General features: G+C 47.8%; 1 protein-coding gene across 1 annotated transcript in view; it reads right to left on the bottom strand.

The window, feature by feature from the left end:
- Positions 1-2,232: 2,232 nt before the first annotated feature.
- LOC147733329 (uncharacterized) overlaps positions 2,233-27,646 on the bottom strand; it is a 61,290-nt gene continuing 35,876 nt past the window's right edge. Inside the window, exon 3 of the mRNA XM_086956336.1 lies at positions 2,233-2,933. Coding sequence (XP_086812462.1) covers positions 2,233-2,933 — 701 coding nt within the window. The remainder of the gene's footprint in view (positions 2,934-27,646) is intronic.

Raw genomic sequence — 27,646 nt, 5'->3', positions numbered from 1 at the left:
CCCCGCCCACGCTCCTTCGTCCTTGTCCCCCACCCCCCCCTCGCGCCTCCCGCTCTCTACCGAGGGCCCGCTCCCCTTCATGGCCCCCCCGCTACCTCTGTCAACACCTGGGCGGCCGCGCGACTCCACGCGCGCCCGCTCGGCATCCATATCCCGCCGCCCGCCCGCTTCCCCGCCCCCCACCGCCCCCTGGAAACGCGGCGAGGCGCCCCTGGCAACGCGCCTCGCACGCGACCCTCCGTCATCCGGGGCCGCGCTCCTGACATCGGCGCGGCCCCGAAGACTCACCTGCAACTTCTGTGATTTCCTCGGTGGCGAGCAGGCCAGAACGGCCGCCGCCACCCCGAACGACGCCTGCCTCACCGGCCGCGCCTCCCGCGGCCCCACCAAGAGGTCCATCCGCCCTGCTTCACTCAGCAGGCGGATGGCCTCGAGTACACGAATATCCTCTGCTCCCGACATCACGAAGCACCAACCTACAATGACCGACGCAGCTACAAGCTAAAGCACCTCACACGACAAGCTAAAGTACTTCACACCCAGCCACCAGGTTACAATACCTAAAATGGTGGCTGGGCGGAAGCGGAGACCCGTTAAGAAGCCGTTATTTGGGCTTGCTAGTAGTATTTGGGCTGCCTTTGGGCTCTCCCAGGCAGCCCATCCGGCGGCAAAATGGCAGCGCCCATGAAACCCCTTCCCCCTCCCAAACCTGCCCGGGGGGCAGACCTCGTGGCTCGGCTGCCCCCCAAATCCCCCTTGTTAGACAGGAACAAATGCAGTGAAGTGACAGCACAATTTTCTTAATCAAAGAGATATCACGTAGTTGGTGAGGATAGTGTTATTTACCTCTCAGGTTTGTAAATATATAACAGCCATGAAAACAAATATTGAAAACGTGAATTTTCCTACTTTCAAATGAAATGAAGGCAGATATATACAAAGAACTGCTTTGAAACAGTTGTTTCAAGAGCAGAGGCAGAATTGGCAAGTAGCACCTATTGAGCAATGTGTCAGGTTTGGCACACCCCACCAGCACAAGGATACTGCCACGGTAGATGCTACAAGAGGTAAAATGTCGAATATATGTGCTTTGGGGACGGTATGAGTAAGTGGGTTTACGTAAATATGCTATTTTTAGATGTGCAAGAAACAAGTCTGCTTTGGAAAAATAATGGGCCATTGTGGTGCTGTGCTACCACATTAGCATCATGGCACATTCAGAGGGCTCTCACTTGGAGGAAGATGAACTATAGCGTTTACCCTCTCCATGCTCTTCTAGGATTTCTAAAAAAGCTAAAGTGCATCGTACAAACACTGACCATGTTGGGTGTGGGCAAGGGGACCAGTATGCTCTGTGCAAAGGAAATTCTATGACTCATACTCACGGTTACAGCTAAATTGAATTGTGATGGTCTAGTCGTATGATTATAATACCTTCATTGGCATCATTCCAATTATTTTCAGGGAGACAAATTGAAGTACTCCTGAGGCCAGGCTTACATCCCACACCCTAAAAAAAATATATAACATAGTGGGGAGCCGCCACCGACGGCTAATAGGTCAAGGGTGCCGTGGGTTGAAAACGTTTGGGAACCACTGCGCTAGCCGCAAAGATTTTTCCTGTTGCATACAATAAGGCAATCTGTCGGTAGTTGCCGGGATGTAAGCGAGAGCCCTTCTTAAAGATGGGAATCACAATACTCCCTTTCCATGATTTCGGAATTTTCCCTGTGGTGTAGCAGTGAGAATATAAGAAAACCAAAAATGTGCTCCACATTTCCGAGTTGCTTTTAAGAGCCTTTATCAGGATCTGGTCCGGACCCTTGGCGGCTGTAGACCTTGCAATCTTTATATACTGCTCTATTTGACATGCAACAGGGGCAAGATTGTCTTGAGTGTTTTCCTCCAGTTCACTTGGTGCTTGCCTCCAATTTTTCGCAGCTTGGGTTTGGCTTGTATAAATTGGTTAAGTCCCAGTCGGTTGGAGGAACTGGTGATGCTTGCAAACATTTCTTTGTTCCTGTTTGTTTAGCTATTAAATTCCAATATGTGTGAATATCATGATTATTAGCTACAATACGGATGTCAACCCAATTTTGGTCCTGTTGCCTTTTCCGGATTTTTCCTTTTTCCTTCCGTCGCCATTTTTTTAGATGTTTGATTTCTTTATCACCTGCCTCTGAAAATTGTAAAAATTGCTGACGGGTTAATTTGTTTAATGCACCAGTTTTTTTAATTCAAATTCTTTTTTGTATGTTTTATCACCGGAGTATCCCGGTGTTTTAAGGTCTCCTCCATGAGTTGCATTAACTTGATAAGGGTCATTTCATAATTCCCTATAGGATCTGAAGAGTAATTTATTTGTAGTACTTGAGTTTTAGTGATTGCAAAGTTGATTTTCTTAAATATGATAGAAGTCCATATTAGTCGCCCTTGAGCCTGGTTCACCATTATAGTACTGTGGGAATACATAATAGTTGGAGAAGAAGTAAGTTGCAGCGTAATTCCGGTTTCGAGGCTTAATATTGCGTGATCACTTCCTAGGACAAATGTTGTAGTTAATTTTAATACTTTTACAAACAAACCATGACTACATATCATATAGTCCAGGAATGATGAACTAAAGTTACCCTTTCCTGTCAAGGAAGCGGGGATATCTCCTTCTGTGCATCCATTTAATATGACGCCGTTTATTACTGGAAGAGAAGACAGTAGAATTTTTCCACGATTATCTGCTTTAATCCCTGCTGGTAATAGTGGACTATGGATTAGCAGTACTTCCTCTTGTTCGCCATAGTCACATTTTTCGAGAAGATCATTGGAGATCTTCCCATTAAAGTCACCTAATAGGAAAGCAGAAGGAACTCCTTCAGCTTCCACCACCTTTTCTATTTCCTCAAATGCTTTGTGGATATGGATGTCTATTGAGGAACCTGGTGGAAAATAACAGTTGAAAATTAGTGAATTGAATAAAGTGTCTGCGGGAGTACTCCAACATTTGACCTTTATACATTGAGTATTTGTTTGATGCATAGGTAAAAGTTCTTGGTCCCAACGGTAGTCCTCGTGTAGTAATATTGCTATACCTCCTTTGGAATGTCCCCGGCTTACCTATTCTGCTGGTATATCATATACGAAATAGACATTTTGGAGAAAAGATTTTGTTTGCCAAGTTTCTTGTAACGCGACTATCACAGGGGAATCTTTCAAAACTAGTGCCATTTTCTCCTCGTTCTTCCCTCCTATATTCCATGACATTATGTTCAGCCTTCTGTCAAAAAGGGAGTTTATTTTCTCGTCCCTGTTTGTATTTGTGTCTATTTAAATTTTCCGGTAGCCAGGACCAATGTTGTTCCTTAGAAATAGTCTCCTTTTTTTCTATGTTTTTGTTTCAGATCTCTCTCTCTCCATTTTTGATCGAGATAATTAAGTTTCCACCCTGATTACTGGTTAGATTTTTGGAACCCCTATTTTTTTGATCAAAAGCCTGTATTTTCATGTTATTTTTTCCTTTAAACATCTCCTGTGATTGGTCTCCTTCATTGCATATAGTTGCGACATCGTATCCATTTTTATATAGGATCTCGCTTTCTTTTAGGATTATTGTCGGAATTACATTAGACAAGAATTCAACAGTAGCCACCGTAGTTTTAGCCTTTATAGGAAACATCACTAATTTTATTTCAGAGCTTGTGATAAACTGAAGCACAGGGATCTTTTGGATTAAGTATATTATTCTTCCTCTATTTAAAGGGTCATTACCTGCAGGGAATAGATCAGAAATTTCCAGGCAACAAGACTGACTTTGATGTCTCTGAAGGCTAGTCACTCCAGACAATTTCTCTGTGTTTTGAACAGGGATCAATACCAAATTATCGTGATCAGGCCCTGATGTAGAAAAACTTGGAGCAGATGGATTCAGTTAGATGCGGGTCTTTCTCCCTTTAATTTGTAAATTATAATGGTCATTTGCCTGTGGGTCTATTTCAGTTTTTGTAGACTGCTTAATTACTGGAGATTTACATTCTGGGGTTAAAATCTTCGGGAATTTCAACTTCTGGGCTTTCTTTTTCAAGAATCGTCTTTTGGCTTTTTTCGTGTTTTTTTCACAATGAGCCTTTTTGGTCCTTTTTTCAATTTTTACTTAGGTCAGAGGATCCAAAGTTAAAGATAACATTTTTGTTGTAGCTTTTTTATTTATTGCATAATTATTAGAAATACCTTAGTCTCCTCGCTGATTAAAAATTGAATAATATGGAATTACTTCAGCTTGTTCTTTTTAAATATTTGACTCTTTAAATAACTTTTTTAGGGAGAAAATGTTTCCATAATCTGTTTTCTTCCTCATTCCTTTATGAGACTTCCATTCTGTTTGGGTCGCCTTTTGATTCTTACATAAGGTTGAAATTTCTGTTAGCATGTTATCCTTAGGTGTGTTAGGGTTTCTAACACCCTCCACTTCTCCTCTTGTTTTTGCAGATTGCTGATTAAGTTGTTGTAGTTTCTATTTCTTGTTGACTAAATATTGAAGCATACCTATTTGTGTGTCCGGAATTTGTTCAGAATTGTCCATTATATTTCCTAAAAGAGATAGTATTGACTCCAAGATTTTTTGTAGAGTGAATAGTGAATTGGACACCGAAATATGACCGTTTGTTGGAGATTGAAAGAAATTCTCTACTAGGGCTGATATTTTTTGTGAGGTACTGTTTGATGGAGCTGGCCTCTCCTTTGTTATTATCTTAACTTGGTGAGATAGGGTGTCATTAATATTAATATCAGGTAGGTAAAATCAGTATGAGAGATTTGACGGATCTTACTACCTTCTTGGCTAGTAGATGCATCTAGACCTCCTTGTTGGTCGTCGTTTTTCATAGATGGCAAAATTGTAGTGTCATTTGTCGTATCTTTGACATGCTCTTTATTTTTTCCTCTTGGAGTGTTGCCTGTCTAAGTTTTATCAATTCCTTTTTCATGAGCTGTTCCTTGTTCTGGTCGTACATTCCCTTGGTCGGTTTTTGAAGTTTTTACGAAGAATTTTGATATGTCTTTACTCCCTGAAAGAAATCCAATATGGGGCGCCTTACCAGGGCGTTTTCTTAATTGTTGTCCCGTACCTATCCTTTTCATGTGGATTGTACGTGTTCGTAATTCTTTGTAAGCTATTATGAAAAGAAGATAACACGTAGAGGACCAGAAAATGTTTAGTTATTTAAGCCTTTGTTTTAGCACTGCGATCAGTTACTGAATTGATCGTAGAGCGTTCAGGTGGAATTAAAGCGAGGTAGGGCTCTTTTTATGTTGCAAATTCCGGTCAGATATCCAAAAAGTGCTGGAGAAGGTTTCAGTTTACCCGCTCTCTCTTCCACCTCTCAGGAACTCTTACGCAGATTTTTCAGCAGATTATCCCACCTCTGGTAAGATTCTTTTCTGGTGCAGTAGATTACGATGTGCGGCCGAAAAAACGAGTGGGGCTCAACAGGTGGGCATGAGCTGCATCCGGTGCTAGCCGGGCCGCCTCTGCCTCTACCTGGAGCGCACTCTCAGCAGCCTCCGTCTAATGGGGCTGCACTCGCTGCATGCACAATACGCTCAGTTTCTGGTGTTGCTTGCTAAACACAAGGTCCGTTTGGTCTGAGTCCTGAATCTCACTCTCCCCAACGAGACCCGGAACCACAATACACCCGCAAGTATGTACACCTGCGTCTTGGATGGGACTGCATCCGTCTTGCCTGCCTTTTCTTGCCTCCCGTCCTTGCAGGGAGGCCGTGCACCTTCTGTCGCGTTTCCTCCAAGTTACCTCCGATGATTACCATGTTGTCCGGTGCCCCTGGTCGGGGCTGGGGGTGCAGCACCTAGGCCTGGACCCACGCGTTGCACATTACACTTGGACGCGATTATGCGGCGGGATAAAGCCAATCATGCCTCACTAGGCGCAGGAGCTGAAAGAAACGTCAGTGGGAAATATCAGTGGACGGGAGTGCCAGAAACCGGGGGTCAGCAGAGTTGGCCACAACAAGCCGCTGGTTACCGCCCGCGGGACACCGCTGTTGGAGCTGCTGCTGCTCTATGTCCTCTGCTCTCTCTCGCAGTTATGTTATGTTATGTTATATTTATTTATATGGCGCACGGCTGCCCCAGCAAAGGGGCGTCCCGGCGCAAGCTGATCGTATCAAGAAGGTGGTAGCTGCTGATGGAAATTCTGCAGAAAACATAACAAGACTAACAGAAGAGGTGAGTTTTTATGGCCTTTCTGAAGGACAGCAAGTCGTTAAGTCCACGTATCTGGGCTGGAAGTTTATTCCAAAGCCTTGCTGCTAGGTATCTAAAAGAACGACCGCCCATCCGGGCGAGTTTAACGCGGGAGACAATGGCCAAATGCTGTCCTTCCGACCGTAGATCGCGTTGTTGGCGGTCAATGCAAAACCGTGGCAACTGGAATCCTCACTCACTATGTCATAATGTGCTGTATTAATGTCAAAGCTACCACTTGGTAAAGAAATACACTACTTTAATTTTGAAGAGATGGCATCATATTTTAAGTGATGTTTGTTGCTCATGCACAGGCTCTATTAGCTGAGCCAGAAATTTGGCTCGCCTCTGGGTTGGCTCTCCCTGTTAATTTGTGAGCATGCCCACCTCTTCTTTATGTGCCTAAAAAATCTCAGGAGATAATAATAATGGCAAGATAACTCTGGAGGTTATTGCAATTGATGGAGAGATCTGTGTTTTGTCAAGTCCCAGTTTTGAATCAACGTAGCCTAGAGGGTTAATGTATCACCTGTAAAACACATCATGTAACATGCAAGTGGTAGGTTTTGTTTTACATAGATAGGTAAGTTTCTCCTTTTAATACAGAGTTCCTTTTGTTATTTACAGTTCATAAATTGTAATCCTTCAACTTTGGCACAATGAGCTATGAAGGGCATGAAACTCCTACACCTTGTAACCCTCACTTTTATGTAACACATCCTGTACATTGATTTACACACATGCATGATTTGTTGCCAATGCATTGTATATGTGTGATGTAAAGTTCTCTGACGCACTGCATTGTGATGAGTACTGCTATAAAAGAAACAAAACATAAAAGTGGTATTTAAAGTGTTAATTGTGTAAATACTTGGACAGACAAACACACTTGACATTCTTACAGTGCATGCATATCTCTTATATACAAGGATTGAACAAAGTCAAAACTAACACCTCTCTTGAGTACCTGTGAAGTGATAACAAGCTGTGTGCCTTTGTTTTCCCTCCATTTCATTGATGGAGCAAAGTGGAGAAACAACATTTTGTGTACCCTTGCAAATTAATACTTCCATAATAATAATTATTTAAAAAAAATCTTTTTATTATTTTCAACACAAACAACAAACATGAGGATGGGCTACCTCCTCTACATAGAGGCCGACAATTAGGAATAAAGGAAGCATTGACATTATCCCCGCAATCAAGATAAATCAACAATCCAGAATCAACCCATAGGCACAGATTCCCCGCATTATAACTATCAATACAGTGTCCTACGCATCAAGCTCATGCCCGACCCCATCCTCAGGTCTCCCCAACCCGAAAGCGCCCCCCCCCCCCCCCCGCCGGCACTACAATCTTAAGGCTAAGTGTAATCAAATGACAAATCATATTGTATAGGTTCCACAGGTGACACCATTCTAACAGTATTATTAAACATTCTGACTATTATGGAAGTCGGGAATCGCCTCACGCGGCTCCTCAATATCAAGGTAACTAGTCTACTGGTCCTCATCCACAGTTAGCGCGCTCGTCTCTGAGTCAGTTTCTAGCTCTGTCGCCTTCAGCTCTATTACAAGGGCCTCCCAAGCCCTCGCCGCCTCCAATGCCTTGTCATTATGTGACCCGTGGGATTGTTGCAGTCGAACTGAGCTCTCGCTGTTTGCCCACGTAAGTAATGCAGTCTTCCATCTAAGGTAGCTAGGCCCCGCCGCTGCTTTCCAGTGGGATGTAATTTCCCGCTTAGCAAGCAACAATCCTAAGTCTTTAAATTTGCTAGTCAAATTTGTTTTGCTAGTATGTGTAAACCAATGTAGCAAATAAGTCCCCCTATCTGGAGTAATCCTTCGCCCCCTTACACTACAGAGTAAAGTGGTTATCTCTTCCCAGTATGTACCCAACTGCGGGCAGTCCCACAGCATGTGCAATAGGTCAGCGCCCTCTAGTCTACATCGGGGGCAGAGTGCCGTATTAACATGGAAATATTGGTTGATTTTTTCCGGCGTAAGGTATGCCCTGTGCAGAATAAAAAATGGGATCAGCTGGAATCTAGCATTTCTGGTGCCCTTCCATGCCCTTTTAAGTATTTGCGACCAGGCTGCGTCGGGTATCTCTTTAGCTATATCCATCGCCCACTGCTCACGTAGCCTCTGCAGCGGTGCCAGCCCCTCTCCCAGGATACGTTTATACAAACAAGTGACCGCCTTATATGTGCCCGCTGCCATCATTACATATTAACACGCCTCGCTTGTTGGCGGTTCCGAAAGGCCAGTGCCCCAGTGTTTCTGGATGGCGGCAACCAGGGCCACATGCATTAAGAAGTAACCCCGCGGGAGGCCAAAAGTCTCCTGCAATGCGCCATAGGGCAGTAGCACACCGTCCCCAAACAGATCCCCACCATCTGTAGTCCCAGTGTTTCCCACTCCGTAAGGGCAGACCAATCCCCACCATGTGGTAGGGCTGTGCACATGTCCAACGGTATTTCTGGGGCATAATGTTGTTGCACCCCAATTCTATTGTGGTATAGTTTTCAGCAATGCCTCAGGGCGCATTCTGCAGTCGACAAACCACTAGCCCGCGAACGTTGCTGCAAGACCACAAATGATAGGACATGCCGTGGCACATCCGGTTCAGGCTCTCGCTCCGGCCCTCGAAACTCCTGCGCCACCGCCTGGGTGAGGTGCTGGAATTGTGCAGCTAAATAATATAGTTCAAAATCAGGGACAGCAAGGCCTCCTTCAGCTATTGGTCGCATCAAAGTACCTAACGCTACCTGACGCCTCCCTGCACCCCAAATAAAGCCCCCCACCACAGAGCGGAGCTGCCGAAATAGTGCCACGGGAATTGGTATGAGTAAGGTCTGGAAGAAATATAAAAGCTGAGGAAGCGCCACCATTTTTAACAGTGCTACTTGACCCGCTACTGATAATGGTAGAGTCCCCCAGAAGTGCATGCTGCCCTTAAGTCCCCTTAGTGCTCTACCTGTGTTACCTTCAAGAAGATCTTCCTGAGTGTGATAAATGTGCGTCCCCAAGTAGGGAAGGCACCTAGGTTCCCACACCAAATCAGGCGGTAGAGCAGGTGGGTCACATGCTCTAGCCACTGGAAACACACAAAACTTTGCCCAGTTGACTCGCAGGCCAGAGATATCTCTGATTCGGCTGAGCAAGGAACGCGCTCCCTGCAGTGCTCCTCCAGCATCTCTCAAAAACAGTAGGAGATCGTCCGCATATAGCGAGATGTAATGTGACTGACCGCCAAGTCTCAGGCCTCAGAACACCCTCCCCATCCTAGCCTGCGCCGCCAACGGTTCCATTGCTAGGGTATAGAGCAGCGGGGAGAGTGAGCAACCCTGTCTAGTGCCACGGTGTTGGACTTGGCCCTTCTGGCACGTTCACCACTAAACATTATGCTTTTGATAGGTGACTTGGTGCCAGTGATTTTTGGTTTCTGCGCACTTTACCACTGTGTCACAGGGTAAAGTGTGTGCATGTAGTGAGGTTGGCCAGCCCTTCCATAGGAATGCATGGGGAATGTATGTGTCCCTGGTAGTTACTGATGCGGGGGTGTGCAGACTCGAGTTTGGTATGTGCGGACTCGTGTGATTAAATGCTGCGCGATGATGTGTGCGGCATGATTGTGTCTAGTGTGGAAGTGCCACTTCTAGAAGTTGGCATACCTGTGTAATTTATGTCTGGCGTGTGATTGGCTGGAGGTGGCTGGTGAGCCTGGCTCCAGGAGTCAGGATGGGTCTGCCCAGATGGTGAGTGGAGAGATTAGCATGCTGATGTGAGGGAGGAGTGCACCTGGGACCTGAAAAGTGGTGTAGACTTGCTTGTGGGGCGCTGGGAGGGTAGAGCGGCCCCAGCATGCAGCGGGCTGCTCCCCCAGCGAGTCGCCATTGTAAAGAGCCCCGAGAGGCTCAGGGGGCATCCTGTGAATTCGAGTCCCCCAGGGAGGAACTCCAACGGCGGGCATTGTTGTTCTAGAGCCCCCGAGGCTCAAGGGGGCATATTGCAAAGAGCCCTGAGAGGCTCCGTGGCATAATTTTATCTCGAGTCCCCCAAGAGGGACTCCATTGATTTGGGGGCATTTTTGGGCATTCTTTCTTCGGAGCACCGAGGCTCCCACCTTGCCCCACAGTTGTTCTTGAGCCCAGCGAGGCTCACGGGGCCACGAGTGTTTTGGTGGCCAGAGCCCACAAGGCTCCACCGTGTTGGTCCCATTGTTGCTACAGCTGCTCAGCACTTAGTGGGCAGCTGCTCCGTTTAGGCCCCCTGACATTGCGGACATAGGGCGTCCTAGCCCCAGAGAGGCCAGTTGGCCTGAGGACAGTCACAGGTTGTAGCCTAGGTGATTTCTGCACAATTGTTCTTTGCTGCACCTCTGAATGTGTTGTTATGCGTCATGTGTTTTTCCCTACACCGCAGAATGTATGTTTATGCATCATGTGTTTTTCCCTACACCTCTGAATGTTGTGATGCATCATGTGTAATGTTCTTATGCCTATACCCCTAAACGTATAGTGATACTTAGGTGGTTGTTCTTACTAGTACACGTGTTGCTAGTGAGGTCCTGGTTCCCTGCGTGACATTCTCCTAAGGTGGTTAGGGTGGCGTAAGTGGTACTTACCTCTCACCAGTGATTACTGGTTGTGTGCTCTATTTTCTATTTTTGGTGCTACAGTGATTTTATATTCTGTGTTCTAAGTGCTAATTCTAACAAATATTCTAAGTCTAAAAGTGCATATTTCCGACAGTGGTCTATGTGGCCCTGTCCTGTACATATATTTCCCCTGTAAATTCTGCCCGTGCCTGTTGGCACATTGTAAAGTGTGTGTATTTATCTAATGTGTTTGCTACAATACAAAGGCTATTGTTGTATATAGGCTTGTGTGGAGTTTTCTTTGTGGTGGGCCTTGAGTGTTGTTGCTGGGTGCGCGTGCAAACACTTAACCTACATCGCCTCCGGGATATGCCTTACTGCTCGCCCCACGTTGCCTAGAGGGTGAGCAGGGGTTATCTTTGGCGTTTAGCTCCCTTTCCCTGACTAGAGTGGTGGTTTCTGCCTGGCTTTGGCGCAAGCCTCAGCCAACCGCAAATCCCATTTCTAACACACGCCCTACGGGGTATGAAGAGGAAATGACTCTACCAACCCTCACCCTGGCACTTGCCGATGAATATAATATTTCAGTCCAGCGGGTAAATCCCTCACCAAGCCCGGAGGCTTTCATGACTGAGAACAAATAGGGCCATTCCAGGCTGTCGAACGCCTTGGCAATGTCCACCGAGAGGACGACTGCCTGCTCTTCTGCTCCATAGCCCCCATCCAATAGCAGTATCAGACTGCGTATGTTGCCAGCAGTGTTGCGAGTCGGGATGAAGCCGGCCTGGTCAGAGTGAACCAGCCACGTCATAAAGGAAAGGAGTCGAGTAGCCAGCACACAACTCAGTATTTTATAACCAGTGGTGAGCATAGATAAAGGCTGATACGCGGACGGGTCGGTTGGGGATTTCCCAGGCTTAAGAAGGGGAATGATTATGGCCTCCCTGGTGGAGGTCGGCAGTACACCCCGCAGCTTGGCCTCTCTATACACCGCCAACAATCTGGGAGCTAGGAGGTCGATATATGCTAAATAGAATTCAATGGGTAGACCATCACTGCCCATAGTTTTGTTGCACGCCAATTGTTTAATGGCGCAACGAATTTCGGTAATCGTGATGTCCTGGCCAAGGGACTCTGCCTCTTCTGCCTCAATGGTAGGCAGCTCTAGTTCCTCCAAGAACGCCTGCACGTCCATCTGCCTGGTTTGCAAATGGCTCGTATACAAGTCCGCATAAAAGGACAGAAATCAATCATTTATTTGATGTTGAGTGTATTCTAATCATCCCGATGATGAAGTCAGCGCCAGTATGGGCACGCATCTAGGGGCGGGGTCAGCCAACCACGCCAATAGTGTGCCCACTTTATCCCTTTCAGCATGCTCGCGGGCCAAGTAAGCTCTGTGGTCGGAGCACCTTAAGCGCTCTACAACCACTGCCACTGCTACCCTCTGGGTCTGGACCGTGTCCTGTGCCTCGGAACCACTGGAGTGGGCTCTTTCAGCCTCCCTAAGGGCCTGCTCCCCAGTTTCAATTTCCTGCAGCAACAGCTTCCGCACTCCCACCCACTTAGTAATACAAATCCCGCAGACCACTACTTTAAAAGCGTCCCATTCCAGGGCAGTTGTCGTGGCCGTACCTTCATTCTCCGCAAAATATTGTTCAACCCCAACTCCCAGCTCAGCACAAAAGGCTGGGTCCTCCAGTAACTCCGGGCGCAGTTTTCAGGTCGGAACAGTAGGGCGCTCCGCAACCCAACAGAAACTCACCAGCAATGGATTGTGGTCTGAGATGTGCGCGATAAGTATTCGCTACTAAACACCATAGTCACCAGACCGGGGCTACACAAGACGGCATCAAGTCGTACATGCAAATCATGTAAAGCCGAGAAGTACGAATAGTCTCTATTGTCCGGGTTCTCCGCTCGCCAAACATCCACAAAGCCCCAGTGATCCTGCAACTGGGCCCTGATTTTCGCTAGCTTATGAATCGGGCCGTGGGTAGTGGAGGGTGTGATCTGTCCATGGTCACATCTGCAATAGAGATAAAATCTCCCCCCCATCAGGACCGGGTTCGTAAAATAATTTGCTAGGGTGACAGATAACCTCTCTAAGAAGGGCGCCTGTTCTACATTAGGCGGTACAAAAGGGGGTGGTGATGGACGGAGCATCTGAATCAATCAAACACTCACACCCAGTCAAAAGATCTGGGTTTAATCCATCACCGTTCTTTAGCCCACTCTGCCACCCCAGTTCAGACATGGCTATATGCAAATCAGTCTGACCCTGTGCCTCATGGGAACAGTCCAGCCCGAACTGCCAAGCCATGTCTTCCCTGGTGCGGAAACAAGCTTCCGAGGACCGGTTTCTGGCATTCCAGCCGTCTTCAGCCCGGCTTGCTTGAATCCAGTGGCAAAGTGAGCAAGAGACTCACGAACTGAGCATACCCTGTCACACTTATGGCGGCTAAAAGCGGTACAAAAGGGGGTGGTGATGGACGGAGCATCTGAATCAATCAAACACTCACACCCAGTCAAAAGATCTGGGTTTAATCCACCACCGTTCTTTAGCCCACTCTGCCACCCCAGTTCAGACATGGCTATATGCAAATCAGTCTGACCCTGTGCCTCGGGAACAGTCCAGCCCGAACTGCCAAGCCATGTCTTCCCAGGACCGGAAACAAGCTTCCGAGGACCGGTTTCTGGCATTCCAGCCGTCTTCAGCCCGGCTTGCTTGAATCCAGTGGCAAAGTGAGCAAGGGACTCACGTCTGAGCATACCCTGCCACACTTATGGCAGCCAAAAGCGGTACAAAAGGGGGTGGTGATGGACGGAGCATCTGAATCAATCTAACACTCACACCCAGTCAAAAGATCTGGGTTTAATCCATCACCGTTCTTTAGCCCACTCTGCCACCCCAGTTCAGACATGGCTATATGCAAATCAGTCTGACCCTGTGCCTCATGGGAACAGTCCAGCCCGAACTGCCAAGCCATGTCTTCCCTGGACCGGAAACAAGCTTCCGAGGACCGGTTTCTGGCATTCCAGCCGTCTTCAGCCCGGCTTGCTTGAATCCAGTGGCAAAGTGAGCAAGGGACTCACGTCTGAGCATACCCTGCCACACCTATGGGGGCCAAAAGCGGTACAAAAGGGGGTGGTGATAGACGGAGCATCTGAATCAATCAATCACTCACACCCAGTCAAAAGATCTGGGTTTAATCCATCACCGTTCTTTAGCCCACTCTGCCAACCCAGTTCAGACATGGCTATATGCAAAGCAGTCCAACCCTGTGCCTCATGGGAACAGTCCAGCCAGAACTGCCAAGCCATGTCTTCCCTGGACCGGAAACAAGCTTCCGAGGACCGGTTTCTGGCATTCCAGCCGTCTTCAGCCCGGCTTGCTTGAATCCAGTGGCAAAGTGAGCAAGGGACTCACGTCTGAGCATACCCTGCCACACTTATGCCGGCCAAAAGCGGTACAAAAGGGGGTGGTGATGGACGGAGCATCTGAATCAATCAAACACTCACACCCAGTCAAAAGATCTGGGTTTAATCCATCACCGTTCTTTAGCCCACTCTGCCACCCCAGTTCAGACATGGCTATATGCAAATCAGTCTGACCCTGTGTCTCATGGGAACAGTCCAGCCCGAACTGCCAAGCCATGTCTTCCCTGGACCGGAAACAAGTTTCCGAGGTGAGGAAAATTAAATTTTGGCCATGTTGTGTTCCCTAGCGCGTACCCCACCGACTCCATGTACCAGCTTAAAGTGCATGTAACTTCCCTCCTGTGCCAGCTATGAAGACGCAAATACATTTGCGTCCACCGTTAACTTGTCCTCTTTCAGATCCACCATGAATGGATTATGTAGTCCGTTCCTAAGTATGCTATGCCACCGTCTCTTTGTAGTACACTTTTCATGTATTCCTGCTCTAGCAAGAGTAGGCCCTGAATTCCTGCCATCTGAACCTCTTTTGTGGCTCCTGACTCTGCCCAGGCTACCTCTGTACCCGTGAACTCTGTCCTACTTTCAGCGCGGCCCCTCGCGCTCAGCTCAGCCTGCTTTCTGCCAAGACTGACTATAACCTTCGAGTTATCTGTTCCGCTCCCCGAGAATACATTCCTGCCTACTAGATCCTGTAAACATCCTCTCCAGCTGCAGAGCCAAAGGGCCGACCTGTCTTAATGCAAGTAATTCATAACCTCTGTTGCCATGCTTCCATGGAAGGCCCCGTGCCCCACGCTTCACATGTAGACACTTAGGCGCTTATACACGCATCCACAGTTAGCATAGAACAGCTTCTGCCCTAGAGACCTTTCCGCCCAGATAGTATAGTTCCTAAACACCAGATATCAGATATGATAGAAGTACAAGTTGATCTGACATGCCAGACTTCTGTCTCTTTCCGTCAGTGTAAATGTCAAGTCCCCTGCACCCCGTCAATCACACGTCATGCAGCTGCGCGCGCATCCAAGCTTCCGATTTCTGCTGACATTGCAACATTCTGTTAGCACCACCCCTTGGTGCCCCCCACTTTCGTCACCTATCAGTGACGTTTCTAGCACACACCTCTGGTTCACGCCTAGTTTACGCCTCTTGATGATGTATTAGTATCACGTGTATACTGTTATCTTGTCTTCTCTCAGCTGTTACGCCTCTTACATTGATTCTTATGGTATAAATCAAGTATATAAGCTATGTATTGTCAATAAACGAGAGCGCGCTCTATCCCTTCTGACACCCCTGTGGTGGTCAGAACATGATATCCTGATTCCTTTATGAGGAATAAAACCCTTAGAAACTCTAACACCACGGACTCTGTCTTTTTTCATTCCGATTGAGTTATTATTGATTAAGTACTTACCTGCATAGAAATTAAGAGAGTAAATTAATTATTTACGTCATTTTGGCGCCCGAACAGGGACCCCTCCCCCACCTCACGCGCCGGTTGGTGCGTTGCAAGCTGTGTCCCCTGCCATCAGTTAGATGGAACACACGTGTACTGGCAGGATTTCCTGCATCTCCCTCTGACCCACGGAGGTGACGAAGACTGCGATCAGTGCCCAGACGAGGCGGTGAGGAGTGCGGAGGATCCCGACCAGAGCCTAGCCGAAAGAAGCAAGGTCCGAGGTGTGAAGAGGCCCACCAGTTTTCCGAAGTTTTCCGAAGTTTCCCGAAATTTTCCGAAGTTTTCCGAAGTTCCGAGTCGAGTCCAGTCGAGTTTTCCGAGGCCTTCTGTTTCCGTGCTTCCCGGTGAGTACCGTTGCTGGGTCGTATCTAGACGGGTTTGGGTACGCAAGTCCGGTCTGCACTGTTTTTAGGCAGTGTATCTGTACTGTTTAGCAGTATATCTAGTATTCCGAATTTCTGCACTGTTACACCAGTGTATCCGTACTGTTGAGCAGTACATCCAGTATAGGGGGGTAGTCATCTATGTCTTCAATGTTTTTATGTGATTAATGTTGTGGTATGAATGTGACTGTTTAAACGTGTATTATTGTGTTTCTCGTATAACCTAGCTATCAAGAGTATTAAGGAATAAGGATCTAGCATTCAGTAATAAGTAAGCAAGATGCCGTTTTTCAACAAGTTAAAACAGATAGGAACTAGGAAAGGGTTACTGGAGGAAGAAATTCCTATCCCCCCTAGGGACACTCCAGGCAATTTTATGTATCAGAAACATGGCATAGATGCCATATTATATCTAGATTTATGGGCCGATTACACCAAACACCTAGACGAAAGACACAGATGGCCTGTTACCGGAACGTGGGATGCCGAGTGCATCATGAGGGTAGAAGAAGCATTATGGAAAAAGAAAGCTAGACAATCTCAGAAGGACGCCATAGAATTTTGGCGTAAGGAATCACGTAAGCGTGCTGACAAAGCACTCCGTAGAGAAGACAGACTTAAAGAATCAGATAAAGACCAAGAAAACGAATTAGTTACTGAAGGGATCCGAGTAAAAACAGAACAAATAGACCGTGCCCGAAACAATCTTGTAAACGGTATGTATCTTGCAGCAGATGGCACATCTGAAGCCCAATCAGAAACACCGAAAAACTTACCGACATCATTAGTTCCAACTAAAGTAATGCATAAAACTACTAAAGACCTATTCCTAAATTCATATCTAGAGGATGTAGCACCAGCTTACACCAATCTGCCTGTTCGTGCCCTGCCTACAGACAGGGATGGGGGTGGCACTGCGCCCCCAGATAATGTTCCGCCAGTATCACGACAGACCTCCCCTGTTCCGCCAGCTCCGCCACTTCCCGCACTCAAAACAGACCTACCGAAACCAGTCCTACCTGATCTTACTAAACGACAAATTCAGACTCAGATCCAGACTCCGCGGAGAGATAATGCTCAAGCATCCGCCTCAGGAGGGGCGACAGCGGGTCTACAGACCCCGCCACCGACACATAGATTAAATTTAAGGGACACGCAGAATCCTTTCCAGTCTCCCCACTTATCCCGGCTTGACGCATTTAAAGAGAAGATGTCAGTTTGCAGATATGATCCAGTACCCGGAAAAGACGATTTAATGATATTAGCATCACTACGATTAAGATCTGCCACCGATAGCTTGCTATGCTATGTAGGAATGCAGGAACGCCTCGACAGACTATATGAGTTTATACAGACAGGGAAAGACCCTGACAGTGTCAAAGATGCCATGCATAAACAGAAAGTTGACATTCAAGCACAGATATTACGATTTTTCATAAATTGTGTAATAAGAGAACGAGACAGGCCCGAGACAGACCAAAGTGAACTAGACGCATTAAACAAGTGGGGAGACAGCTCACTCCCGATCGCATTCAGTTAATTGTAAATATGCCGCGACCCCAGACACAAAAGGAAGTGCGGGCCTTCATAGGCCTCACCTCGTACTGCAGACAATGGATTCCTCAATATGCATTTCTAGCTAAACCACTCATTCAGTTAACGACGCAGGAGGCTGCAACTTCCATTGCCCTCCCTTGGACTCAGGAACACACACAAGCCTTTGAGGAATTAAAGAAAGCTTTATGCCAAGCACCAGTTTTAGCGACACCATGTTACAGCAAACCGTTTACACTTTTTGTTACAGAACGTGACGGTACAGCATTGTCTGTCCTCACTCAAGATCAAGCAGGTTCACATAAGCCTTGCGCTTATTTTTCAAGTACATTGGATTCAGTAGCACAGGCACTCCCTGCATGTTTAAAGTCAGTAGCAGCAACAGCGTTAGCAATCAGACAAAGCGACTCAATTGTTTTAGGTCATCAGTTAACAGTACAAGTTCCACACTCTGTAGAGGTTCTGTTAAACAGAACCCAGACTCAGCACTTGACTATAGCACGACTCACAGGTTACGAATTGACATTATTCCAGCCACACATAGAAATCAGACGCTGCAGTATCCTGAACCCAGCAACACTGTTACCTACAGTTATGACAGATCCAGCTCCACATGATTGTATAGAGATCATTAATGCAGTAACAAAGCCCCGACGAGATTTAACAGATGTTCCATTGACAAATCCAGACCTGACACTTTATGTGGATGGTTCATGCATGAGAACAAGTACAGGAGAGTTAGTGGCCGCGTATGCCGTGACCACTGAAACTGAAGTTAAAGAAACACATCGTATTGATACACTGTCTGCTCAAGCAGCAGAGCTCATTGCTCTGACCCGAGCCTGTATTCTAGCCAAGAACAGAAATGTTAACATATACACAGATTCCCGTTATGCGTTCGGAGTCGTACACGACTTCGGCATGCTGTGGCAAGAAAGAGGTTTTCTGACCTCTCATGGTACAAAGATCCAACATGGTCCTCTCATTCAAGCACTGTTAGACGCAATACATCTGCCTTCAGCCATATCCGTCATGAAGTGTAAAGCACATACTAAAGCCACAGATTCTGTTTCCCAGGGTAACGACCTGGCAGATCAGACAGCAAAACATACAGCACTGACCGACACTCAGATAAATGATACGACAAAAACAACAGATCCGATAAACTGTATGACAGTCAGGGATCCCACACTAGATGTTATCGACATTCAGACACATGCTACTCCAGAAGAAATAAAGAAATGGATTGAACTAGGAGGGATCCAGACAGATCAAGGTTGGATGACGAAGGGAAAATCTACATGGTTTCTCCCTGACTCTATGGTTCAAGTCATGATAAATACAGCACATAGTCCTGCACATCTAGGAGAGAAAGCAATGCTAGACAGTTTACAAAATCTCTGGAACAATAAACACTTACGAGCAGCCGCAAAACAGAAAGTGCGTACTTGCATGATCTGTTGTCAGTTCAATCCAGGTAAAAGCGTCCCTGTAGAGCAAGGTGGATTTCATCCTCCCGATCACCCTTTTGAAGTCCTCCAGATGGATTATATCCAGATGGACCGTTGTCGAGGATTTAAATATGTTCTCGTAGTTGTCTGTGCTCTGTCCCGCTGGACCGAAGCATACCCAGTCCCAGATTACACTGCTCCGACCACTGCCAAACAGTTGGTTCGTGAATTTTTCCCACGATACGGCCTGCCTCGTGTCGTGTACTCAGATAACGGTCAGCCATTCTCATCTGCCTTAATGAAAGAAGTTTCCTTATTACTAGGATACCAGTGGAAGTTCCATTGTGTCCGACACCCAGAAGCCGCAGGCCTTGTTGAAAGGCATAACCAGACACTAAAGATCCGCCTTGCCAAAATATGTCAGGATAAAGGGGTCGACTGGATAGTCGCCCTGCCAGTGGCACTATTCTATATGAGAATGGTCGCCCATTCGAGATCAGGGCTATCTCCGTACGAGGTGGTCTTTGGAAGACCACCGAATATGTGGGGGACGCCCATTCCAAAAAAGATTACTGATGTTGATTCTAATATGTTGACAGATTACCTTGCCTCCTTGATGTCTGCACTCCAATCATGTCGTTCACAGGTTGCCGCAGCCTTCCCTGACAACACTGATGTAAAGGCACATGACGTCCGTCCCGGTGATACTGTCCTCGTCCGCAACTTCGACAGAAAAAGTCCGTTGGAGCCCCGCTGGAAGTCTCCAAAGACCGTTCTTCTAACAACAAGGACGGCGGTGAAAATCGAGGGAAGAAAGGGGTGGGTACACACGAGTCATATAAAGAAATTTGCTGGACTGAAACCTGACCCAGACTCGTCCACCCCCACCAAAGACTGTGTTACCAAAGACTTTACCGAATCGCAACGAGAAAAGACTCCTCAAGAACAATATCGCATGAAATTACGATCTAGCAAGTCAGACAGTTTAATTGTTTAAGTCCTCCCCTAGGTGAATCGGTTAAATAGTTTCTGACATGTATCCCCTAGATCGAGATAGAGAGAGAGAAGCAAAGAAACGTACATATTGCAAATCACTTCGTAGTCACTGCATAGTGACACTAATAATCATGTTTATTCTCAGTATTTTAATTATTGTTGCTAGCATTTTATTGCCTATCTACTATCCTATTTTCAAGCGTGAACAATCTGCTTACAATGTCTCTGCTGAACACACTTTTAGTGAGTTACCTCCTCATGAGCTTTCCTACAGACTTGCGCTGCGCAACAATACATTCATTAGTATGTTACATCATTCTCATCAAACTAACAATGCTACAAATTGCTGGATATGTGGCCGACTCCCTCCCTACCAGAATTACAAGGGAGCTCTGCCCCTCTTTCCGTACCCGTTCTCTCACAATGGCTCCTGCGGAGCATGGTTCAGAATAATTAATTCTTTAGATCCCGACATTGCTGTTTTCGATGGGGGTTGGGTTTGGGGAAACTTGAACTTGGTCCTGCTAGACGTCTGTTACCCAGATAAGGAGGGACTTCCCACTAGAATAGGAACTGATCTAGAAAATGAAGTATATGGATTAGGTAATTACACAATCAGCCTTATGATTCTTACTGTCGAATCCGAAGCCACACCAGTTCTACCTATTATGTCAGTACTGCCAGTCACTGGTGAATTATGTATCAAGAAGAAAGGTTCAGTACACTTAGGTCATAGTAAATGCACTACTGTGGTCGAATTCAGTGATCATGGAAAGTCATCTTTCAAAGCTGTCAGTCATTCTTACTTTGTTTGTGGTCATACCGCATACATACGTCTACCTCCAGATTGGGATGGTACCTGTTACATTGCATTCCTTCTGCCACCTGTTTTTCTAGCTCCTCCTGATTACCATAGAAATAGCAATCTAGTAAAGAATAGACCCAGAAGAGATGTCCCACTTGTCGACTACACAGAAACGGCATGGGAACAGTACACCGATTTTAATAAAGGATTCTTTTTCTTTTTAGGACCTGTCCAGAATAGTAAATTAATACGCAGATTAACTAGAACACTTGAAGCAGTAGTAAATGAAACTGCCTCCGCCCTAGGTAACTTAACAGAAGAGCAGTCCGCTATGCGGGTTGTTGTCCTTCAGAATCGTCTTGTAATTGACGTCATCTTGGCAGATAGAGGTGGAGCCTGTAAGGTCATCGGGTCAAGTTGCTGTGTTTTCATTCCACAAAACGCACCATCAGTATATCAAGCTATTACCCGTCTTCATAATATTGCAAATCAGATACATCAGAATCCAGGCACCTGGACTTGGTCCGGTTGGTTCTGGACCACGTTAACAGCTTGGGGATGGAAGATCCTATCCTTCCTAGGCATTGGCCTAGTCCTTGTATTCAGTTGCTGCCTGTGCCTACAGTGTGGGCCAGCGATTTGTGGACTGTGTGCCACTTCTTGTATTGAACATTCCAGTTTCCTCTCAAAACGTAACCGAAAGAAAGAAGAACAAGTGATGTTACAAGAACAGACTGATCGATTCATGAGGATCGATATTTCATGAAGGGTCCGTAGGGAACAAGGAGGGAATGAGGAAAATTAAATTTTGGCCATGTTGTGTTCCCTAGCGCGTACCCCACCGACTCCATGTACCAGCTTAAAGTGCATGTAACTTCCCTCCTGTGCCAGCTATGAAGACGCAAATACATTTGCGTCCACCGTTAACTTGTCCTCTTTCAGATCCACCATGAATGGATTATGTAGTCCGTTCCTAAGTATGCTATGCCACCGTCTCTTTGTAGTACACTTTTCATGTATTCCTGCTCTAGCAAGAGTAGGCCCTGAATTCCTGCCATCTGAACCTCTTTTGTGGCTCCTGACTCTGCCCAGGCTACCTCTGTACCCGTGAACTCTGTCCTACTTTCAGCGCGGCCCCTCGCGCTCAGCTCAGCCTGCTTTCTGCCAAGACTGACTATAACCTTCGAGTTATCTGTTCCGCTCCCCGAGAATACATTCCTGCCTACTAGATCCTGTAAACATCCTCTCCAGCTGCAGAGCCAAAGGGCCGACCTGTCTTAATGCAAGTAATTCATAACCTCTGTTGCCATGCTTCCATGGAAGGCCCCGTGCCCCACGCTTCACATGTAGACACTTAGGCGCTTATACACGCATCCACAGTTAGCATAGAACAGCTTCTGCCCTAGAGACCTTTCCGCCCAGATAGTATAGTTCCTAAACACCAGATATCAGATATGATAGAAGTACAAGTTGATCTGACATGCCAGACTTCTGTCTCTTTCCGTCAGTGTAAATGTCAAGTCCCCTGCACCCCGTCAATCACACGTCATGCAGCTGCGCGCGCATCCAAGCTTCCGATTTCTGCTGACATTGCAACATTCTGTTAGCACCACCCCTTGGTGCCCCCCACTTTCGTCACCTATCAGTGACGTTTCTAGCACACACCTCTGGTTCACGCCTAGTTTACGCCTCTTGATGATGTATTAGTATCACGTGTATACTGTTATCTTGTCTTCTCTCAGCTGTTACGCCTCTTACATTGATTCTTATGGTATAAATCAAGTATATAAGCTATGTATTGTCAATAAACGAGAGCGCGCTCTATCCCTTCTGACACCCCTGTGGTGGTCAGAACATGATATCCTGATTCCTTTATGAGGAATAAAACCCTTAGAAACTCTAACACCACGGACTCTGTCTTTTTTCATTCCGATTGAGTTATTATTGATTAAGTACTTACCTGCATAGAAATTAAGAGAGTAAATTAATTATTTACGTCAGAGGACCGGTTTCTGGCATTCCAGCCGTCTTCAGCCCGGCTTGCTTGAATTCAGTGGCAAAGTGAGCAAGGGACTCACGTCTGAGCATACCCTGCCACACTTATGGCGGCCAAAAGCGGTACAAAAGGGGGTGGTGATGGACGGAGCATCTGAATCAATCAAACACTCACACCCAGTCAAAAGATCTGGGTTTAATCCATCACCGTTCTTTAGCCCACTCTGCCACCCCAGTTGCCAAGCCATGTCTTCCCTGGACCGGAAACAAGATTCCGAGGACCGGTTTCTGGCATTCCAGCCGTCTTCAGCCCAGCTTGCCTGAATCCAGTGGCAAAGTGAGCAAGGGACTCACGTCTGAGCATACCCTGCCACACTTATGGCGGCCAAAAGCGGTACAAAAGGGGGTGGTGATGGACGGGGGGCATAGATACTGCAGAGGGTCACCTCCCGCCCATAAAGGCGTCCTCTAACCACAGCATAGTGGCCCTCAGGATCTACTAGGTGGTCAGTCATTTGAAAGGGGACCCCAGCCTTAATCCAAATCAACACCCCTCGCGCAAAAGCTGAATAAGTGGTATAATAGAGCTGTCCTCGCCATCTGCGCTGCAGTGCCAACCCCTCTATTCTAGTCAAGTGAGTCTCCTGCAGGAAGGCTATCTGCGCGCCTCTACACACTAAATAAGAGTGGACTTTATATCTGCACTGCATGGAGTGCAATCCCTGCACATTCCAAGTCACACATTTCACATCAGGTGATGGACCCATAGTTTCGATGTAAAAAAAACAGGAACCTCTCATTCCTCCCTAGCCGCGCCAGCGGCACCATTCCCCGCCCAAACCATTCCCTTCCCCTAACAATCCCATCCCACCTGCAACATCTCCCTCCCCCCCAAGAACAGGCACTAACAAAGTGAATCCCATCCAAACTAACCCAACAATTGCCTTAAACTGTATTAAGGCCAACTAACTGGGGACCATTCGGTGGGGGCTGGATAGAGCCTAGCCATTAACCAGTAGTTAGTCAGTGCAACACCCAACCCCCGCCCCGGGACCCCCCACTACCCCATCCCCCGTACCCTCCAAGCATAATTCCACACATCACAATGGCCTAAGCATTAATCCGTACTGTCCACCTTGAGCCAAGCCCGGGGCCCCCTTCACCTTAGTACCAATTAGTCCCCTAGGGAGCTCACAACATTCGCATTTCCCCCATGCGCTCTTTCCACATCAGGTCAGGCCCCCCTCCACTGGACAACACACAAAGTCTACTCATCCATCAGGCCGTTCGCCGTTCTCGGTGTAACCAGTGGTAAATGCACACTGTCCGATGTTGAAGTGTCCGCCTCCGAAAGCGTCCTTGTCATTCTCCAGGTCCGAGCCTCTTGGTGAAGTAAGCAACAATTCCCCAGAGATCGCCGACACCGCCGCCAATGCCCCTTTGCGCTCCAACTCAGTTTGTCAGGTCGATGGTTTCCGCAGTCCCCGCTGCCGGCGACTTATACGCTGTGATCTTCGGGGAAGCGAGTCCTCAGCCAGTGCCCGTGCTTCTCATTCCGGTCCATCTCTTCCAGCACGATAAGATTCCAGCCAAGTCCACGCATCCTCGGGAGGTATAATGAAAGCAGGCTTTCCCATCCAGTATTGTGCGAAGTTTGGCCGGGAATAACAGGGAGTATTGTATCCCCTCTGCTCACAGTTCTTTCTTGACTGCTTGGAAGGTCGCTCGGCGCCGCTGAGTCTCAAATGATTCATCCAGGAATAGGGTGACTTTACTATTGCCGACCTGGTAGGGTCCATCCGTAGGAGCCTTCTGAAAAAGCAAGTCCCTGTCTCTAAAATGTAACAGGCGTCCCACCACTAGTTGAGGAAGGCGTCCCTGTTGTGGGAGTCTAGCAGGGACGCGGTGCGCACGTTCAAGAGTGTAGAAGGCGGACAAGCCCTCAGGGTCCACCTCCGTTCTCAGCCAGTCCTCCAGATATCGCACCATGTCGGAGCCCTCTGTTTTCTCTGGCAGGCCCACCACTCGAATGTTGTTCCGCCTGTTCCTTCCTTCTGCATCCTCCGCACGTTTCTACAGCACTGCGATCCGGTCCAAAGCGCTTGTCATCGTTGCGGCCAGGGTGGTCTGTGCAGGCGCTTCCTCTTGGATTATGTCTCCCACATGTTTCACCCGATCTGATAGTTTCGAGTGGTCCGCCCGCAGGAGGCCCAGCCCCGTCGCCACTTGTGCAATGTCCTGCTTTAGGGCAGTGCGTGAGTCCGCGATGGCGGATAGGATCTTATCCAGCTGTTGCTGCAAACCAGGCTCCTGCACCAGGTCTTGCGTATTTAGCTTGAGATGGGGACTCAGCATCAGAGGGCTGGGGGTCTTCATCCTTCTTCCCTCATGGCTTGCCCATGGCGTCGGTAGGCTGCACTCAGACGAAGGGCCTGCAGAGCCTAAACACACTGTACGTACTGGGCGGGCACGTGGGCCAGATCTTAGTCCAACGGATCATCCAGGGCTCCCATCGGGTGCTCAGCCCGTCTTCTGCCGGTATTGCCCCTATCAATATCACCATTTAGTGCCTTCCGTGCACTGCGCCATCCGCATAGGCTCTAGCAGGCCACCCAAAACAGGATTATCTAGTCCAACGTGCTCTCGAGCCTGGTGGTCACTCAGCGGCTCAAAGCATGACAGCACCCGGGTTCACGCCAGGTCTCATGTGTCGCAGCGGTCGCAGCCTCCGCGCTGCAGTGCAGTCCAAGCCCTCCTTCCCAGCTCTCCGTGAGATTACTCGTTCGTTAGGCCCGCTTCAATCATGAGCAAACGTTATGCGCGGGTGACCGGTATCTCCAGGCAGTGGGCCTCCCCTCTACTTCCTTTGCGGGCTCATCTCCGTAAAAGTTGCCCCCAGTGAGTCCAGGACGGACCGCCTTGATCGCCCCGCTATGGCCAGCCAGATTCTCGAGTCACTAGACTCTACTCTCGCCTCAGTGAGCCATTAGCCGCGTCCCAGGGCCATTCATCCACCTCCGACATCCATAGCTCCAGTAGCCGCCTCTCTGCGCTCTCCGGCATAGCCCCGACAAGCATGCAGGCCTCAGGGAGCCCCGGATCTCGGCCTCTGTCACAATGGCCTCTGGCTCATGGCGTGGATCAAGGGTAGGCCAGGGCCTGCTCGTCCGTCATCTGGGCGCTCCTGTCCCGTGCGACGCGATCACTGGCGCATCGGCCTTAAGTACCAGCCAGCGCGGGCCGCCCCCGCACCAGCGCCGCAGGGCAGGAGTCACCACCAACAGTGCCCCACACCCAGGGCTGAGCCGCTCCTCCGTTTCAGGGCCCGGCCGCCAGCCCTAGTATCCGCCGCAAAGCACAGCCCGGCGATCCTCCCCCTGCATCCTTGGGGACCCCAAGCCGATGCAGCGCAGCACCCACGCCTTAATCCGTCTGCTTTCCTGGCCTCCGGTGCCGCTCCAATGCGGCCATCCGCGGCCCATGCGGCGCTCCGTAGGCTCCTCTCAGCATAGTGGAGCTGCCATTTTGTGAGCACCGATTGCACTCAGCGCTGCCCTAGAAACCCCTCAATAATATCGGGTTTCGCCGTTGGGCAAGTCCGGATCGCCTAGGACCAGCTCCCCTCTGCCATGTCGCCCCCAGTGGTGCTTGGGGGGCCAAGGGGATCAATTTCCAGGCTAACAGCAGGGTTCGCGAGCGGAGCCCAGCGCTCACACCGCCGCCCGCATCGGCGTCCAAGCCACGCCCCCTTCTTAATACTTCCCCACAATCATAATCTGAATTAACTGAGAGACGCATGAAACTAATCAACTTAGAATGAAAGTTGCACTTACACAAAGACACTTGGGAAATTAACATTGCTTATGTTGCAATCATAAATAACTAATCCTGTGATTTTGTCATGTCCTAAACTAATGAGCAGCCGTAAGATAACGGAATGCAGCATAAATGTGCTTTTGTTTACGTATTATTGTGGCAAAACGCGAGGATAAGTGAGCATATTACGCTTAAATGTGGCTTTTTGCTAGGTAAATACTAATAGGGAAAACCTTAGAAAGGGGGGCGGTAAACAGATGGGTTAAATTACTTAAAATTAATATTCATTTGTGTTTGTTTCTATGATAGTTCCCATTTTTGACTTGTGAGGCCTAAAAGAAAATGGAGTCACTCGATTATTGTGGTTACAAAGGAAGTACGCACGCACGAGCAAAGTCTGAGTCTGAATGCAAGCTGCTTGTGCCTGGAGTGACTACGGTTCAAGGACGGAGTGGCCTGGAAGCATAGATGGCTGCCAAAATGATGAGCACAATTGTTCAGAACGTGGGAATACATGGCACAGTTGCGAGTAGAGAACAGGACTAGGCCGGACTTGGGCCAAAACAAAGGACCCATTAGAAATTTGCGAACGGAAGAAAATGTAATATTATGATGATGAGATGATGCTCATCCACCCCAAAATTGTCCAATCAGAACTCAAATTTAGGCTGAAAGTTACACTTTTAGATAGATAGAGCTAATGAAAAGGGTATAAAAAGTGCTGATTTTATTGAAGAAAAAACTTCTCTTCGATTTCCTCCAGAGATGCTGCTGGAATGCTGATTTTTCCTGAGATGTAAGACTCTGACTAATTTTTCTATTTCCTTTCACAGGGAGATGTACTTTAGCTGAGGGTTTAGTTAAGGAAGTTAGGAGAATACATGAT

This window comes from Lissotriton vulgaris, chromosome 2_1 (genome assembly GCF_964263255.1).
Source record: "Lissotriton vulgaris chromosome 2_1, aLisVul1.2, whole genome shotgun sequence".
NCBI classification, from domain to species: domain Eukaryota; kingdom Metazoa; phylum Chordata; class Amphibia; order Caudata; family Salamandridae; genus Lissotriton; species Lissotriton vulgaris.
The sequence above is the reverse complement of the archived record's forward strand: the minus strand, read 5'-3'. Positions and strand labels throughout refer to the sequence as shown.